The 20,151-nt window shown below is 37.4% G+C and overlaps 1 protein-coding gene across 1 annotated transcript in view; it reads right to left on the bottom strand.

The window, feature by feature from the left end:
• Window positions 1–7,477: 7,477 nt before the first annotated feature.
• Window positions 7,478–20,151, bottom strand: part of HMGA2 (high mobility group AT-hook 2) — a 70,985-nt gene continuing 58,311 nt past the window's right edge. The window contains exon 5 of the mRNA XM_063445139.1: window positions 7,478–8,658. Coding sequence (XP_063301209.1) covers window positions 8,614–8,658 — 45 coding nt within the window. The 3' untranslated portion in view covers window positions 7,478–8,613. The remainder of the gene's footprint in view (window positions 8,659–20,151) is intronic.

Genomic DNA, 20,151 nt, shown 5'->3' with positions numbered 1-20,151 from the left:
AGTGGAGGAGCGATTAAAAAAATAAATCTAGATTCATACAGAATTTAAATTTCTTACTGCTTGTTTTCCCCTCAATTGGTTACTTCTCACTTGATCTGTGAATACAATCAACATTTAGGAAAAGTCCCCCAGCTGTCAATCCTCTTTCTTCTCAATCATTCATCTCTTTTTTTGGTGCTAAGAGGTGGAATTCAGAATCATGAATCAAAACTAATATGCTCGGCCACTGGGCATTTCATTTGTTTTGGGAGTCAGATACATTTCGGTTTGGAGTTCGGGAATTCAATCCATCATCCGTTTGATCAAAATTCAGGCGACTTGCAGTGCAAGTTATAGTATTAATGATACATTTCAGTGATTTGGGATTTGTTACAATCTCATATACCTGCTACCCTTTCATTAGCCCAAGCAGCATTTCTTCTTTGACCTCAATGCTTGACTTTTCTTGCCATTTTACTAGTGTGTAGGGATCACTAGCTATTCCTGACACTCATCAATCCCTGGTACGTTTGGCACAATTGCACATTTCCAGTTCCTAGTGCTATGATTTCTCTTTTGATCTCAGAACCACGCGGGGAGTCCTTTTTTACCCAAAAACCTTAATGGCACATGACCCGCTTTTACATTTTGAATTTTAAAAAAATTAAAAATATTTTTTCACCCCAAAGAACAGTATCAAACCAGTTTGCAATACTTCTTTTTCACATAATGGTTTTTATGAAGAATTACAATTTCATGTGGCTTGTTGCCCTTGTCTTAAAGTGACTTCATCTTAAGAAATTTTGATTTCCTTTGATTGTTACAATGGAGGGAAATTATAGGGTCACTGAAAACTCTAAAACAGTCACAATTTTTCCAGGTGAAATGGTTATCAGCAAAGCCACGAGCAACCAGGCCTCTTTGTCCTTGTGGCATCATAACCTTTGTCTGTACCCTCATACCTTCAGCGTCCTCATTTTCCATTCCTCTTTTCAATTTTATTTTTCCTTAGCAAATGCTAGGTATGTCCTAGTTCTGCTCCTAGCACATTTATGAGGGCACCACAGTTCTTCAACTACAAGAGTGTCCTTCAAATGTCCCACAACAGTTTTTCCAAAGTAAAGAGTTAAAATATCCACGTATTTGCTGGCCTTGTCCAGCCTCCTTTTATAGCATTTACAGCTTGAAGATTAATGCTCAAGAAATTTTGTTTTGAGACAGACATTCCTTGGTGTTAATTTGTGCTATAAGTGCAGTCAGTTTTGAACAGTGGTTTTTCCACAGCTGACAATATGGATTAAGCAGCATTGCCACTACAAAATGGCAATGCTGTCCCAGTTGCTATTTTCTTCTATCAAATCTGTGTCCATTTCCTTCAAGTGACTAAATGAGGTTTGTGTCTGCTCCAGATTTAGTCGGCACAAAGGGAATTTTTTTAATAAGATTTATTTTTAACATAGATTGTGCCAAAAACCTTTTCACTGGCACAACGAAAAACAAACAAACAACGTGGCCGGATTCAGATGAAGGAAGTGTCATACTTGATTGGCAAAAACAGACATTCAAGAAAAACGATAATTTATGATTAGACACTTACTTTTTTGTTTTAATCAAATTGTTTTATCGCTATTGATACATCTCTACCTACTGTCCAGTCTGCCAAACACTTACTATGGACCAGAGTGTACTAAAATTAAAATCAATAAAATGTCAAATCAAGTGATTTCTATCACCTAATACCTTTTTCTAGCTTTAATATATTATGCCAAAAGAGGAAAATGTCATCGATTATGTTAACGCTCATTTTGCTAGTACCCATCATAGGAGTCCCTAGTGGTCCAAGAATATACATGGACACAGATCAATTGACCCCCATATACCCAGAGTTAGAAGTTTGTGTCCCAACAGCCTACAAGAATAAAAAACAAACAAAAAAAAAAAACACATTTGTCTAGCAATCACTTTTTCGACCTTGTTACGGTCACTCCAATCTTTGTGCTTGCCCATTTTCCCTGCTTACAACATATGAAATAAAGAACTGACTGCCCAATATATCCCACCCCATTGACCGATGCCAATGTAACAATATAATTAATGTTATTCACTTCACCTGTCAGTGGTTTTAATGTTGTGGCTGATCAGTGTACTTTGGATGTAGCTACGCATGTATAAGAAGCTACATCCAAAATATTCAATAAATCACGCTGTTAAGCCCCCGATGTGATCCTGTAGATTGCGAGACCTGGTACTCAGTACTAGATGATGGCTAGATCCCCCAAGAACAAAGCAGCAGTGACAAAGGACTAACAGATAATTATGCTTGGTGCGGGCAGCAGGTCTACGGATATAAACGTGGCTACCTGGGAAACTTATTGATCCCTTATTAAGGTTCCTTTACCAATAAGTTACAATATTGGAAATGGGAAAAAACATTTTTTTTATAAATAAAATAGGTCTTGCAATTCAAAGTTTAGTGACAATATAGCAAAATTGGATTCGACCTGACTCTAGCATGAAATTGGATGGAATACTAATCATCCCCACAGTAACACAGCTAGATCATCCTGGAAGCACAGGGTACCATGCACAAACTATATATTGCGATTAAAAGGATGGATTTATGGGTCATATGAATAGCTTAGACCCAGCATAAACAGAACATAAAACCCACCAATAACAAACAAACCCAGATACATATATTTGTTTCGGTCACATCTTGTAAGGTAGAAAGATCCAATCAATGTCTAATAAAAATGAATACCATTAAATAGGTTTTGTTTTTCTAGATACCTCAAATAACAAATTCCTTGACTCCTTGTTATTTCTAAGCCTTAGTCTCATTTTGTAAAGGGGACTTGGAAATACGGTGCAAGTAGTTACATATGTGGGATTTGGGTTTTATTATACAAAAACATGTGGTGTGGATTGTGCGGTTACAGTTAATGTTTTGTACATTGTCAATTTTTATTTTTATTTGAATGAAGGTAAATACTTTGCAGGAAATAAAAAATAAAACTATTTTTCAGTTTGCAGCGTGACATCGCATATTGCTGTATAATTCTTTGAGACTTACAATGGCTTTCTGCAGCCAAATTAATTTCATGGTAATTACAAATTAATCGAAATCTACAGCTGACGTCTATTACCCAGTGCAAACTTCCTTAATCCAATAGCTTTCACAGCTGAACTACAACTATCCTTCTGAAAGCAACGGCACAACTAGGATTGGCTGGGGCACTTTCTGGTTTGGAGTATAGACTAAGCATTTTCATTTTTTATTTTAAATACCTTATGTAGACAGTTCATAAAATGGTGTTCATTCAATGACTAATGTCCCTTTAACCCCTTAAGGACCAAACTTCTGGAATAAAAGGGAATCATGACATGTCACACATGTCATGTGTCCTTAAGGGGTTAAGGTGATTTTTTGGGGGGGTAAATTAAAAGTTTGCTTAAAACTTACCCCCCACTTAAAAGATCAAAAAAGAAAGTGTTTTGGTTTTAATGAATTATTTGTGTATTTACAATACAATCAGAAACTTTATTGAGAGTTGCAAAGTCATAAAGACAACATAGAAATAACAGAGGCTATTATGTTTATTGTGCTAAACAGACTGTGGTAATCCATTTTAAGAAAAACGTTCAGCAAGCAAGCATTCAAGAAGTACAATCACAGACAAGGAGTCTATGCAGGGAGCAAGGCAAAGCTATCATACACTCAAAGATGAGAATTAAAAGCAAACTTCGGTTAAGCATTTTGATACTTTCTGTTCTGCACACCTCACGCTCGATGCAGGAATATCAAGAAAGTAAAATGTCCAGTCTTATTTAGCAGTGACCTGTCAACAGCAAAGAACAGTCTTATAAAAATTATCTCCCACAAAAAATAAACTATATGTATAAAAATTTATAATGTTCTTTCTGTCGGCATGGCCACAAGCTGCTTTTATTCAGTCAGAAGAAAAACAAAACCAATTAAAAAACAAAAACAAATGAGGTATAGCAAACCCTAAGAGGTAGTAATGTGTTTTTCTGATTGTACTAAAATATATAGAAAATAAACATGATTAAGTTCAGAGCAGTGAGCCTCTAAGTGCTTAATGTCAGAGTAACGTTCTTCCCTCTTGAAATATCAATTTTAGATATGCCACATAGCTTGTACTGGCAGGTATAATCATTGCCAATAAATTGCATACTTTAAATGTAATTCAAAGTAATTGTAGCTTTATACAAAAGCAAAAAGCATGACGATGGTCATATAACCATGTCCAAACACAAATGTAATTGAAAAATCAAATCTCAAATCATTCAAGAAACTGTGCTGCACCAATTACAAATTTATACTTTTTTTTTTTTTTTTTTTTAAATCAATTGCCCCTCTCCTCAAATTTTCTGGCATGGACAAAACAGGCCAATAGCAGCAAAACAGTTTGAAATAAAGTCTTAACATTTTATGGAAAAAAAGTTCTCATTGCGATTACACTGACAAAAGCATTTCTGAAGAACTCTCTCTGATTCAGATATTAATACATTGTTAATGTGTGTAGATACTGGCTATGAAAACAAAAACAAGAATCTACTTGAGCATTTAAAATAAATCTGAATGAAACTCAATATATATATATTTATATATATATAAAAAAAAAAATCATCATCACATTGTGTAAAATACATGAAAATGTCAAATGCATGTCAATTCCCTCCATTTAAAACACATACTTTTGATTGCATTTGCAAGAGCAAACATTGCATTTTCCCCACCAACAATGTTTCAAGTTTCTTTGCAGGATCGTACTAGTGGGCATTCAGACCCATATCTAATAGGGTATCTAATGCAAGCACCGCTCAGTAAAAACAGAAATACAAGTGCTTTTTATGGTGTCCTACAGAAATACTTGGACTCTGTTCACCCTAGATTGAGCAGACCAGCACAAAAATGTTAAAGGAACACTATAGTCACCTAAATTACTTTAGCTAAATAAAGCTAAGTTTTAGTGTATAGATCATTCCCCTGCAATTTCACTGCTCAATTCACTGTCATTTACGAGTTAAATCACTTTGTTTCTGTTTATGCAGCCCTAGCCACTCCTCCCCTGGCTATGATTGACAGAGCCTGCATGAAAAAAAAAACTGGTTTCACTTTCAAACAGATGTAATTTACCTTAAATAATTGTATCTCAATCTCTAAATTGAACTTTAATCACATACAGGAGGCTCTTGTAGGGTCTAGCAAGCTATTAACATAGCAGGGGATAAGAAAATCTTAATTAAACAGAACTTGCAATAAAGAAAGCCTAAATAGGGCTCTTTATACAGGAAGTGTTTATGGAAGGCTGTGCAAGTCACATGCAGGGAGGTGTGACTAGGGTTCATAAACAAAGGGATTTAACTCCTAAATGGCAGAGGATTGAGCAGTGAGGCTGCAGGGGCATGTTCTATACACCTAAACTGCTTCATTAAGCTGAAGTTGTTCAGGTGACTATAGTGTCACTTTAAAGGGATACAAGATGTCATTAAAGGAACACTATAGGCAAAAACAAACTATAAAAATCAACAACTTTAGCTTAATGAAGCCGTTTGGGTGCATAGATTATACCCTTGTAGTCTCGCTGATCAATTATTTACCATTTAGGAGTTAAATCATTTTTGTTTCTGTTAATATAGCCCTAGCCACACATCCTTTGACTGTATAAATGGTTACATTTCCAGTCAGATGTTAACAGACTTTAGATGTTTTTATCTCATGCTCTGTAAATTAAATTAAATGTAATAACATGCAGGAGGCTCTGGTAGGCTCTAAAAGACTAATAACAGAGCAGGAGAATCAAAATTCTAAATTAAACAGAATGTGCAATAAAGGAATCTACAAAATCCAGGTTCCTTTTCAGGAAGGCACATACTTTGAGGTGTCATTTGGGCTGTGTAAACTAAGTGATAACTCCTAAATGGCTGAGGATGAGCCTGCAGGAGCATGGCTTATACAACAAAAATTAAGCTAAAGTTGTTGTACCTATATTATCCCTTTAAGCATCTATAGTTCCTATAAAGTTTCTTAATTTTCTCACATTTCCAATACTCATAGTTCCCAAACTATAATTTTATATATTGTATGTCATGATTGCCTTCTAAAAAAAACAAAAAACACAACATGACAAACAGAAATGAAACAATAAATCCCTTTTAAGCATTTGAATGCTGAACTGCTCGCAGAGGGAACATGACTTGGAACAGGGATTAAATGCAGTCCTAAAATGAAATGAGCATTTCTATAAAGATGTTCCTAATGGCAATACATATTATGGAGGCACTGTTAATCAGTCCATTTCTTAACACAAAATTGAGGTACGAAAACAGACAGTAACATTGTAAGTACTAGTTCTAATTATGTTCTGTGTTGTGTAAAGTACAAAATGTTTTATTCTTAAAACCTAGAAGAATTCAGTACAAAAATATATTCAAGTTAACAGTTCATTATACAGAAATCTAGTAATAAAGTTGAAAACCAAGACACATAATACTCATGCTAAAAAAAAAGAAAAAATAAAAAAAAAAGGATATTGCTCTTATAGCTGTGATAAGGTGTTTATGTAGGTAATAAAATTATGACATTGTGGGTAATTAACTGCCCTATTATAATTTTAGAATAGCAGCATTCAGTTATCAGACTGTAAATATGAATGTGAAAAATATATTAAACAAAAATATATATAAAAATCAGAGGTAGTTTTGAATAGTGGAGGAAAAAAGGTCTATTGCTGAAAATGTGTGGTTCTGTGACTAGCATCAGCCATATTACCCTGAACTGTTCATGTGGCCCAGCTTCCAAAAATTCCACACTTTTTATAAAATGATGGGAATTTTTTATTTATTTTATTTTTTAAATATATTTTTTTTCCCCATAATTTGAAGACCATGTCTGTGTGCATCTGGGACACTTTGTAGAGCACTGTGGCCTAAAATTATATATAAGAGAAGTGTGGGTGGCTTTTAACGCAAGGCAATGCAACCACGAACTATAAATCAGTAAAATAAAATTGCCGGAAGTAAATTCAAGCGATATAGCTGAGGTACGTATTAATTGCAGAGGACTGCAAAATGTCCATTCCCTTAGATATTGTTCAAGCATATTTAAACTGTAACTATAAAGTTATACTTTATAGGTGGTCAATAACGTTTTAAGGCAGTTCGTGTCCTGTTCTTTGTATTTACTATTTGTGAACAGTCTGGTAAACCAAAATCTGCCTTTAAAAAGGGAAGAGCAGGTGAACAATGCGTTCGGAGGGGTAGGGGATAATAAACTGCACAATTTGGTTACATTTGCATTGATACAATTTAGAGAATAATTCAGATATATGCAGAGAAATCCTAGGACAACTGAATATTTAATTAACGAGCGGCTTCTGATGAAGATATTCAAATCAAGCCACTTGTACTCTTCTAATGAGTCAGGTTTTTCCCTTAACATGCACATTATGATAAACAAAAATTAGATGTTCTTTTGGCTTTGTACACACTCTTTGGGAGAAGGCAGACTTCACTTTGAGCAAGGTTTTCCAACCCAATCATGAACGTACACCAACAGTCAAGGATTTGGGCTTTTCCCCAGTTCTTTTCCAATGGGGATACCGACAAAACCTGGATGGCTGGTACACCTTAACAATTGGGTTGGGAAACACTGTCCTTGAGTATAGTTTTCACCAATCTGGCAATGATGTAGATGCATTACTCTTAAGGTCTACCAACTAACTTTATCAAATTTTGGCTTTGTTCACACACAGCTCAGAAAATTTATACCTATTGAATTTTGTTTTTCATTTATTTACCTGTACCAATATTTTGTTCTACACTATATTAATATAATGCTGCAAAATCTTGTTTAAAAGGCAAATTAGATATGGTAATTATGTTTCCTTTTCCCTATGCAGACTAATGTGATATGTGAACCGAGGAAGATTTCTGCCATATATAAAAATAAAATTAAAAAAAACAAATAAAAAGACAAAAACAAACAAACAAAAAAAAACTTGGAAAAATATAGACTTCATCCCTTATCTTTGGTGTTCTATATAAAAGGGAGTTTTTTTCCCCATGTTAGAGAGGTTTGGTGTGTTTTAATTTAAGGCCTACACACAGTTTCACACACCAAGCCTTTCCCATTTGAATGCCCTTGAAAACATACAATTTGTTGCAGGTTTCTTTGTCTGCATGCAGTGCAGTGAATGACTAAAGTGGATTAAGATAATTTCACCCATACACCTTTAGCTATTAGTAGGTTAAGGAAGAAAAAGAAAAAAAAATCCCAAACTGTATTTATAAAGGAAAAAAACCAAACAATTTGTATCCCCTGTGTTACAGCAGTTTTTAAACCTGGGACAGCAAAGGGATTACAAAAGAAAGTGATCAACAAACGTTTTTTCAAAAAAAATTGTGTGATTCTGCTCCACCATCCCCATGGCAAATCAAAAAAACAAAACAAAACAAAACAAAAAAGTTAATACAAAAAGACTGGTAGCAGAAATTAAGTGGTCAAGGCAGCGTATTTTCCTTTCCAAGGCTCAGATGCACTGAAGGTGCTGAATCTGAACCTACGAAACCCAACTGCTGGTTGAGGTAGAGCTTGAGTTTGGTGGTCGTTTAGTCTTCTTCTGATTCTTGTGATGAGGTCTCTTCAGTTTCTTCCTAATGAAAAAAAAAAAATACATTAAGTTTTCAACAAATTATGTATCCATCTATACAATGGATTGAGCTAAGGATTTAAAGGTATGAATTCTACAAACTATAGAGAGGAGATTAAACACTTTGTATTTTGTGTATTTTTTTTTCTTCTTTTTAACCCCTTAAGGACCAAACTTCTGGAATAAAAGGGAATCATGACATGTCACACATGTCATGTGTCCTTAAGGGGTTAATGGTGTTCTTCTGATGGTAAGTTCTACACACACTAATTATCTTCTGTTTCATTTGTTGGTGAACAGGGCCATGTCATTTACAAATGGCAATTGTTCCGAAGAGCTAAAATGCAGTAACCGCCTATAGAATAAGAATTTATTTAGGATAGATGTGCTTGCCACCTATAATTGAAAAAGCTTTGTACACAAAGATGCGTGCAAAACCAAAGTTTTAACTTGATATAAATATCAGGGCAGTTTTCATTTTAACGAAAAAATATTCCGTCATGATTCCCTTTTATTTCTGAAGTTGTGTCCTTAAAGTGTTAACTTTTCCATGTTTTATTCAGTATTTATTATATATATATATATTTTTATATTAATTTGGAATTGGTACAGCTTAGTAAAACAATGAACGTACCTTTTGAAAGCTAATATAGTGAATTGGGAGTCTGACCACTCTCAATCAGCGACACCCCTGCCCACCAGCACTCATGAATCTCAAAATTCAGAAGACAGATGGTGCCAGGGGAGGAGTGGAGTCCAGCGCTTGAGGCTACTTAGGTGTTAGACCGTTCAAGAACAATTAACCCCTTGAGGTAAGATTGCCTCCGGGGGCCTCATAACTTAATTTATATGTAGTTGTTTTGGTGCCTGCAGTGTTCTTTAAGTCCTAGATAGATTATTTCAAATAAAATAGATTTCACATAAAATGTATAACATCTTTTGCATTCAAACCCTCTAAGACCCTCTAAGAAACAATCTATAAATGATGATCTTTGTATCAGATGATCACTTCAGCATTTGGTAAAGACCTAGTTATTCACGAAAGAGAAAATTCTGAGTGAATTTCAAATTCAAGGCCAAAATAGCCAAATCTAAAACGTGAGCTAAGTCAGCTAGCTACCAGTTTACCTACTTTGACCTTCAATTTGAAATTCACTTTGAATTCTCACTTTAGTGGATAACCCTGAAAGAATTTAAAGGAACTCTATAGGGTCAGGAACACAAATATGTATTCCTGACCCTATAGTGTTAAAAACCACCATCTAGCCCCCGTGGGACCCACTTGTCTCCCTTATTATAGTAAAATCTTACTTGTGTTCAAATCTGCAGCTGCTAGCTCTGCCCCTGTCTACAGACATCATCAGAAGCAGTGGTCTTAACCAATCACAATGCTTCCCCATAGAATTTGTTAAGACGGTCAAGGAGGCAGATAGGGGCAGAGCCAGCACAAGTCAAACACAGCCCTGGCCAATCAGAATCACCTCGTAGAGATTAATTGAACCAATGCATCTCTATGAGGAAAGTGTGTGCATGCAGAGGGTGGAGACACTAAATGGCAGTGCTGCACACTATACAGCACTGCCCCAGGAAGCACCTCTAGCAGCCATCTGAGGAGTGGTCAGTGGAGTGATCACTAGGCTGTAATATAAACACTGCATTTTCTCTGAAAAGACTGTTTACAGCAAAATGCCTGAAGAGAGTGCTTATACTCACCAGAACAAATACAATAAGCTGTTCTGTTCTGGTGACTATAGTGTTCCTTTAAGGGCAAAATGCACTTGAGAATGTTTTCATCTATAGCTGGCAATGGAGTAGGTATTCACCGTCAACATCCCAGGACGTAACACATGATAAAATTCAGATTTAAAAAAAAACATCTAACAAGCAACTGACAAATGTAAATTTAGAAAATACTCTGGTATAAGTTACTTATAAGTTTTTGTATGTTACATACTTTTACATAGGCTGAAAAGAGACATGTGTCCATCAAGTTCAGCCTTCCTCACATTTGCGGTTTGCTGTTAATAAAAAAAAGGCAAAAAACCAAGTTTGAAGCACTTCTATTTTTGCAACAAACTAGGAAAAAAAAACTCCCTCTTGACCCCAGAATGGCAGTCGGATTAAAGGATCACTATATTGTCAGGAAAACAAAGTGGTTTTCCTGACACTATAGTGCCCTGAAGGTGCCCCAATCCTCAGGGTCCCCCTCCCGTGGCGCTGAAGGGGTTAAAACCCCTTCAGCAGCCTACCTTAATCCAATGCCGGGCTCCCTCAGCGCTGGTGACCTCTCCTCCCCTGCCGATGTCAGCGGAGCCGAATCCCCATGCGCGGCAAGTGCTGCACGCGCATTCAAAGTGTCCATAGGAAAGCATTTCTCAATGCTTCCCTATGGACGCTCTGCGCGATGGGAGGCATAACATGCCTCCAGCGTCGCTGATGCGCCTCTAGTGGCTGCCCGGAAGACAGCCACTAGAGGCTGGCTTAACCCCATATGTAAACATAACAGTTTCTCTGAAACTGCTATGTTTGCATCTGAAAGGTTAAAACCTGAGGGACCTGGCACCCAGACCACTTAATTGAGCTGAAGTGGTCTGGGTGACTATAGTGTCCCTTTAATCCTTGGATCAAGAAGCATTTAACCTACATTGAAAAATGATATCCTTGAATATTCTGTTTTTGAGAGTATGCATCTAGTTGCTGTTTAAACATCTGTACGGACTCTGATAAAACCACTTCTTCAGGCAGAAAATTCCATAACCTTCTTGTACTTACGGTAAAAAACCCTTTCCTTTGCCTTAGACAAAATCTTTTTTTCCCCCAAGAGTAAACACATGACCTTGTGTCCTATGTAAAGACCTGTTTGTGAATAGATTTCCACACAATGTTTTGTATTTATATACTGTTACCATATCCCCTCTGAGGCAACTAAAGAGGTTGCATTGGCACTTTCAACGACTTTCAGAACTGTAAAAAGGTCTGAATATGCCCTGTTTAGAACAGTAATACAAATTTAACCATGTGGTCAAAACGTTTACTCATCTAAAAAAAAAAAAAAAACAATTCAAAAACTTGGCAAGAGACTGGAGTGATTTATCATACTTTTAGCGCAAGGATACAATTCAGAAATACATTTTCAACAACACTATCATTATGAGTCAATATTGTTTCTAATAGTCAGTATAATGTTTTTTTGAGGTGAGCAAACCTATTGGGTCCAGTTTGAGTGGAACTGTAAAAAATACTTGAGAAAAATATCCAAAGTTACCATACATGTCAGGAGACAAGCTTAGTTGAAAATGCTGGAACGTGAACAACAACCAGGCTTCAGGATTATTAAAAAACAAACAAAACAAAAAAAAAAAATATATATATATATATATATATATATACACACACACACACACACACACACACACACACACACACACATATATATATACAGACTAGAATTTCTTGCCCGACAATATTAACCCCTTAAGACCGCAGCCAAATGTACAAGTTGTGATCCAAAAAAAACGTAAACAAAACCTGGTATTTGCACTATATGTCTGTCCAACCGTAATTCACCTCTTTCATATTAAATTCACCCCCCTTATTATAGATCATTTTATTCAGGGGAAACAGGGCTTTCATTTAAAATCAAATATTTAGGTATGAAACATAATTTAATATGAAACAAATATAAAAAAATGGGAGAAAATAAGAATGTAAAAATTCTTTTTAGTTCTACGTGACATTTTAACTGTGAATGTCAAAATACTGTTTGCTTTTTCTGCAATAAAATACACATATTTGTATTCAGCGATGTCTCATGTGTAAAACAGTACCCCCTATGTACAGGTTTTATGGTGGTTTGGGAAGTTACAGGGTCAAATATAGCATATTTCAGTTTGTTCACATTGAAATTCGCCAGATTGGTTACATTGCCTTTGAGACCATATGGTAGCCCAGGAATAAGAATTACCCCCATGATGGCATACCATTTGCAAAAGTAGACAACCCAAGGTATTGCAAATGGAATATGTCCAGTCTTTTTCAGTAGCCACTTGGTCACAAACACTGGCCAAAGTTAGTGTTAATATTTGAAAATGCAAAAAACTAATTTGAACGCAAATTTTGGCCAGTGTTTGTGACTAAGCGGCTACTAAAAAAACTGAACATACCTTATTTGCAATACCCTGGGTTGTCTACTATTGCAAATGGTTTACCATCATGGGATAATTTTCATTCCTGGGCTACCATACGGTCTCAAAGGCAACCTGGCGAATTTTAATGTGAAAAAACTGAAACGCAAACCTTATATTTGACTATGTAACTTTTGAAAACACCATAAAACCTGTACATGAGGGGTACTGTTATACTCAGGAGACTTCGCTGAACACAAATATTAGTGTTTCAAAACAGTAAAACGTATCACAACAATTATATCGGCAGTGTAAGTGCCATTTGTGTGTGAAAAATGCAAAATATGTCACTGACGATATAGTCGTTGAAATATATTTACTGTTTTGAAACACTAATATTTGTGTTCAGCGAAGTCTTCCGAGTAAAACAGTAAAACAGTTTAAGGGGTTAAACAAGCTAAGTAAACTGCTCTTGGTCCATTTCACTTTAATAATGTTAGGGGACAGGGAAAAATCTGAATATCCATATTTGCAGAACACATACAATTAGGCAATGTAGCTAGATGTGGTCTGGCAACCATGAACACCGAGCTGACAAACTGCCTTGTTAGCCTGTGGGGCCTGTAAGATTGCTGCAAATACTCCTGCATGGATAGGAACACCAGCTAAGGCAGGTATCACATAATCCAGCCCCCTAGATTAGGGTTAGGCAACCTTTGGCTCTCCAGATGTTTTGGACTACACCTCCCATGAGGTTTGGCCAACATTTTGGCTATAAGTGCATTATGGGAGATGTATTTCACAACATCTAGGGCCAACAAAGGTTGCCTACTCCTGCATTACATGGTGCTAAACATCAACCCCCATGATCCTTTGGCAATATATTGCATTCAAAGAATTCTGGGAATTGTAGGCCATTAACTTCGGATGGGTGGTAGGGGGGCAGGCAGAGTTCCAGATCCTTGTGCAGCATATTGGATTAATGTATGATGTGGTTTTTCTGGTACTCACAGGACGACAACAGAGAAAAAGCAACCCAGGAACAGGGGACCCACATCATGACTGTCCTGTCAGATCTAGGACTGCTGGGAGGTATATTATAATGATCTCTTCAAAGTTATTTAACAAAAAATACATTCTAATTTTTCTCCTTGGATGGATTACTTAACCAGTATTTACTCCCAGCGTCATGTCTGACACTGCATACAAAGGCCTACAATCATAGGTAAATCTTTACCTCTATTGAAAAACGAAACCTCTTACAGCTAAACCAGATTATAACAGGCTTCATACTTTAATAGATTTAATTTTCCACATGGCTTCATTTTGTCTGGGTGGCAGACAATTTATAACCCTCTTCCTTTCCCAGGCCACTACAGTACACCATTCAGCTAAGCATTCCTTAAACTTTGTGTTACACGACTAAGCTTTCATTCATTAGCATTTGAAACACTTCAGCTGTGAATTAACTTCTAACTGCTACCATGTGTGACACCACTGTACAACAGCAGCGTGGAGAGGATAAGAATGCAAGTCTTTAATCACAGGCCACTGCTTGCTAGAGGCCTTGTACCAAGGTTTGCAAACAGCCTCGTCCTATTTGCTGTGGTCTGTGGACATTGTACGTCCTACACGGGCCTCAGCCAATCATGGCTGCTTCAAGGCAGGTTGCAACATGGTAGAGATTGTATGATGCATTCTACTAAGCTCAACAATATCACTAGCAACTTCATATCCAGAACAGGCATTTTATTTAAAAATGTACACCAAGCACCAAAACAACTTTAGCTTAAAGGAACACTATAGGCTCTCAGCCCTCTTCGTCTTAAAGTGGTCTTGGTGCCACGTGTCCCCCACGTTAAATTTGCTGTTGAAAAGATTACCGTTCTGCAGGACAATAGGACAGCCACTAGAGGCACTTCCGTGCAAATAGAGAAAAACTCTGGTAATTTAGTCACATAGTCTCAGAAATCGATCCTATAGGCGCATCGCCTAGGAAACCAATGGATTGGCTGAGATCATCAACATTGATTATCTTAGCCAAAGAGGCGGAGCTACATGGAGAAGACTGATGCATAGAGGGATGAAAGGTAAGTAAATCACCTTCTTAACCATGGCAGCACTGGCCCGGTCATCTAAATCTGGTTACTAGGGTACTATAGCGTTATTTGTACTTTTAATGTTATGGTATTACTTCATTAAAGCAGATTTGGTGTATAGATCGTGCCTCCACAGACTGCCAGGGTAGGTGTGGCTAGGATTGCATAAACAAAGTTTGCATTGTTCTGGAAACCATCCAAATGATTCTGCATACTTAGTTTGGATAGCTATGGGAATCTCTGAAGTATGCAAGTGACCCTACTTAAAACAGTTCAATGGACACCAAGCTTTATGACCACAGCTTACAGTAATAGTTAAGGACCAAGGGGTCTCTGGGTGACATCTTGTTTTAAAGTGGTTTAACAAAGACCCCAGCATTTAAAGACCAACCCTTCTGCTGCCCTCGTGTGTGATAATATGAAAGTTTAATGGGGGAAAGGGGTGCGCCCAAAGACTCCTTAGATCCATAACTATTACAATACTGTGGAGTAGTTATTGTGCTTAGAGTGTCCATTTATTCAAAATGTAGCACTAGCAGCAAAATGAATTAAAGGATCAATAATATTTACATGTGTTCATTAGAAGTAACTAAATACAAAAATAAAAATAAAAAAATAACTGAAATCTTATTGGTTTAAATGGACAAGGGCTGTAGTCTTAGTTCTGCTAATCTTAATTCATGTCTTGATTGAAAAAAAAAAAAAAACAGGGCTGCATAAATCAACATTAAAGTGATCTTTTATTTTAGGGCTGTCCAAAAGGTAGATTGGCACATGTTGTAAACCTACAACTCCCATGATGCTTTTAGAATGACAAAGCATCATGGAAGCTGTAGTTTAAAAAAAATAAAAATAAACAACATCTGGGGATCTACCTTTTGGACAGCCCTGAAATAAAACATCACTTTAAATGTTAATTTACGCAAATAAAAACACGCCAACAGGATAGGCATCACGCTTAGAAAATATTCACTTAAATACTATATTATCTGTGCACAGAAGGGATCACGTGTTCCTAAATTTCAGTTTACGGTAATAAAAACACACACACTAATACTGACCAGCATTATGTGAAGAGCTCCAAGATGGAGAATTTAAATAGTAAATGAAGGGTGGAATCTGTAGCCAGGAGACCTACATACACACCTCATTAAGGCCCAGCTATGTGGTAAGGCAAGAATGCAACTTCCAGGTCAAGTTACTTAGCCATTGGAAAGGCTTCAGGAAAGGAACATAAAAAAGGCCCTTTCAAAGTGGAAGTGCTTAGTGACATTTTTATGAGTACCAGGCATGAGGGTTACTTAACATTGAACAGTTTAGTCACTTCCATAACCACTTCACAAATACAACCAACATGGATGGCTACACATTCTTTCGTAGGGGGATATACAAGAGGGAGAAGGTAAGGTTCTATTTAAGAAGCATTCCTGGACTTAAACACATTTTCTTACATTCTTATTTTTTTCGCCATTCATGGAATTTTCAGCTTCTGCAGTGAAACTTGGGAAGAAGTCAAAACCTCTCTAATCCAAACCTTCCTAATGTATTCCATGGGGTTGCTGATTATACACTGTATACCCCTGCTCAGCATGGTTTGCAGGATATGAAGCAGTAGTCAGCAGAAGTTTCATTCATGAGAAGACAAGAATAGAGATAGAGACCATGACACCGGTCTACTCCTAGGGAGCTGTGAGGGTTTAATCAGTGAAGGGAGGGGTATCGTGAGGACAGGGAGAAATATATACCGATTTGTGTACTTTAAGCATCTTTTAAGTATACTTGTGTTCTGTAGTTAATATGGTGGGACCCAGTAGCAACTCCAGGAGAGCCACCGAGCAGGTACCGGTCTTGCAGCACCCCCAGCTATGCACCAGTTGGCAAGAACCTGCTCTGGCAGTAGAAAGGTGCTGTGTGCAAATTTATTTGTGCTTCAAGGGACAACACACTGATACTGCAAGATTGATGATCCCTGCCATGGAGGTGGGGCCAGCCTTGGCATGGTAAAAAAAAAGTAAATAAAAACACCTCTCTCATGTGATTAAAGGGGGCCGTCACCTAAATAGATACTCTGACAGAAACACACACTCACTGATTTGACACTCCTGGAGAGACACGCACACATTCAGTTATAGACAACACACTGATACTGCAAAAAATCACACACTTTTTCTCACAGACACTCACAAGTTTTATTTTTTATTTTAATGTGTCTACCCAGCCTCTCTACATTTGTGAAAGCTGGAGTGGATTGACTCTCCCTGGGGTCCAGTGGGACTGCTGTCATCGTGGAAGGCTGATGCAGGCGGGCTGGAGGCAAGGGAGATGTATCTTCTTGCTCTGCTCCCTAAAGCGATGTTAAGTGATGACGGGCTGGAGTGACGTCATATTCCGGCTCCCAGCATCACTAAACGGCGCGCAAGAGAGCAGAGCAAGGAGATTACAGCTACGTTGCTGCACGCCCCAGTCAGGCTTGCATGAGCTGCCAGCCCGCCCATTCTCTTACAGAGCAGGGCGGCCACCAGCATCCTCTCCAGCACACCACCCGCCTCCACTCACATTCAGCTGGCCACCTAGCGGGTTGAACGGCTTGGCAAATCCCAGACGCCAGGACAAAAATCGTCATGGCGACCTGGCACCTGGAATTTGTCAAGCCCCGCACTCGAGGTAATAGTGACTATAGTGCCATAAAACATGTCCATGTGTTGGAAGAGGGGGTAAAACAACCACACCAAAGTCAAAATTGGAGCTAAACCTTTCGTTGATAGAAATTTCAGGTTTAAGGCAAGTACCACTTAAAATTAAAGGGAAAACAAAACCAACACACATATCGTCCCAACTGAAGGGTTTCTGGCTGAACAGAAGATGTAGTTCGGAAAACTCCCCCAGGGCTCATTGCTAGAGAAAGGATACCTTTCAAAGCAAATTCACAATGCCACATGGAAAAGCCATCAGTGAGGATATTCTGACGGAAACAGATGGAAAAGGAAGAGATTCCTGTGAATGTAGTTTAAGATTTACATTATCCTCCATGAACTTCCATGTAGTCCCCATGTTTATATAATTTATCACTATTTCCTTAGACAGTTCAGATTAGGAAACCCACATAAGCTCATGTGCTTGTTGTTAATTCTCAGCCTAAACTCCTCTCCTTTAAAGGGAAATTCTCTAGTGCAGAAAAGAAAAACAGAGGGACTGACTGAACAAAATACGACCCCCGAGCTTTGCAATGAGAATAGATGTTTAAAGGCAAACATCCTACTATTTAGTCTCACATAGTTTACATATGTAAGGTTAGAATAAACACTGTCCTGCAAAAAAAAAAAAAAAAAGAAAGAAAAAAAGAAGAAGAAAATACCCTTTCAAAAAAAGTCAAATTTTTACTTTCTATTAAGAGACTGGATTTATCGGGCTGGTACAGCCAGATTAACTTTATTTTTAAATTTGAATTAGTCCCAGAGAGTGGAATGAAATTTGTTGGAATGAAACATCACACATTCCTAGAGGTTCTGAGATAGAATGGAGAGTGACAGAGGATGCAGGAACAAACACGTAGGGTGAAACGAGGACACCAACATTACAAGAACACTCCGAGCACCATACTAAAGTGTTCTGTAGTGGATACAGTGCTCTGGCTCTCCCGGAGGCTGAGACCGGAATCCTGTGGAACCCAGGAACCAAATGCAGACCACAAAGAGCATTATTTCAGTGCTCTCTGCAGGCTCCTAATGCCCTGAGTATAACGCATGCGCATCTGATGATGAGCTCACACTATGCTTGTTAGGGACAGTTTCCTGGTGTCCCCAAAAGTGAGCCATCACGTTAAGTCGGGACAGGATGAGAAAATCGAGACTGTCCTGCTGAAATCAGATTATTGGGAGACCTAATATTGATTTGAACATATTTATAGTGAGTTTAACCCTGCGAGCCCTGCATTGCTTTCCAAAGCATTGGAAACATCTTTTAACCCCTTCCTCCCAAACTCCCGTGTTTCTATTTCCTCCAAACACACTCCTACAAACTAACATTCTGAAATACTAGCATGTTTTTTCCTCTGCCCTACATTTATCAGGACTGAATTATAGACGCATCTTTGCCATAGTTCTCACAGAGAAATTTATTTAAATCTTTTTTTTGTGTGTGTGAAGTTTTTTTTTTATTTTTCAACAAAACTAGTTTTAGAAGCTTTCCAAAAATCTAAAGCCATCATGAAAACTACTGCATATCAATAATGTCAAACAATTTACTATGACAAGAACAAACAGACAAACCAGCATTGGCATATTGTTCTTTGCTTTTGTTTAAAGATAAATGTTTTCTCTAGACCAGACTCCTTACTAGCACAAATTCTTTGCAACTATGAGATAAAATGCAGCTTTCCTAACTCTCCAAATATAAGACAGGGATCCTTCCCCTACGTACATTTACTTTTGGGATGGGAACAATAATAATATAAAAAAAAAAAGTCCTCACAACTCATTCCACCTCAATTCTTTGTAAGGACGAGGAATACAAGATTAATCTTCTCTTCTGTCTTAGCATCACTTAACACAACAGCAGAGACTGTATTTGGCCTCATCTGAACTTCACGATAAGACATCTAAGATTGTATTACCTCATATGTGGTTTTGTACATACAGTAAATTGATTGCTTGGAAGTTTTATTAGGGCTCTGCCTTTTATATTCTAGACAGAGCTAAAAAAAAGATGGATCAAAACAATGCAGATTTCATCATACGATGAAGAAATGTGTTCTTAAAAGATATACGGGGGTGTGCGCCACTGTACATAATTTAAAGAACTGTTCCGTCTCTCTGAAATTTACACCATTGATAAAACATCACCCATAACCATTTTTTCCCATGAGATGCTCAGTTTTCATTTAAACGTCATGTTAAAAAAGATTTAGCAAATGACACCATAATTCAGTTCCGACAAGGCAAAGCCAGGGCAAACATTGCACATAAGGAAATGTAGACACACTGTTTCATTGCCAGACGCAAAGGACATAGCTTATAAACACGAATGACAGGGGCTAAGATGGAGGGGTCTATCTACGGGGTAAACAGGTGTGAATTTCAAGATTTTTTTTTTCCCCACACCTCAAAATATATACATTGTTAAAGGGACGCTATAGTTACCAGAACAACTACAGCTTAATGTAGTTATTCTGGAGAGTATAGTCAGTTCCTGCAGACGTTTAGCTCTAAATACTGCCTTTTCCGAGAAATTTATGTATTTACATTACAGCCTAGGGACACCTCCAGTAGCCACTCC

Source organism: Pelobates fuscus, chromosome 3 (assembly GCF_036172605.1).
Source record: "Pelobates fuscus isolate aPelFus1 chromosome 3, aPelFus1.pri, whole genome shotgun sequence".
NCBI lineage: Eukaryota > Metazoa > Chordata > Amphibia > Anura > Pelobatidae > Pelobates > Pelobates fuscus.
The sequence above is the reverse complement of the archived record's forward strand: the minus strand, read 5'-3'. Positions and strand labels throughout refer to the sequence as shown.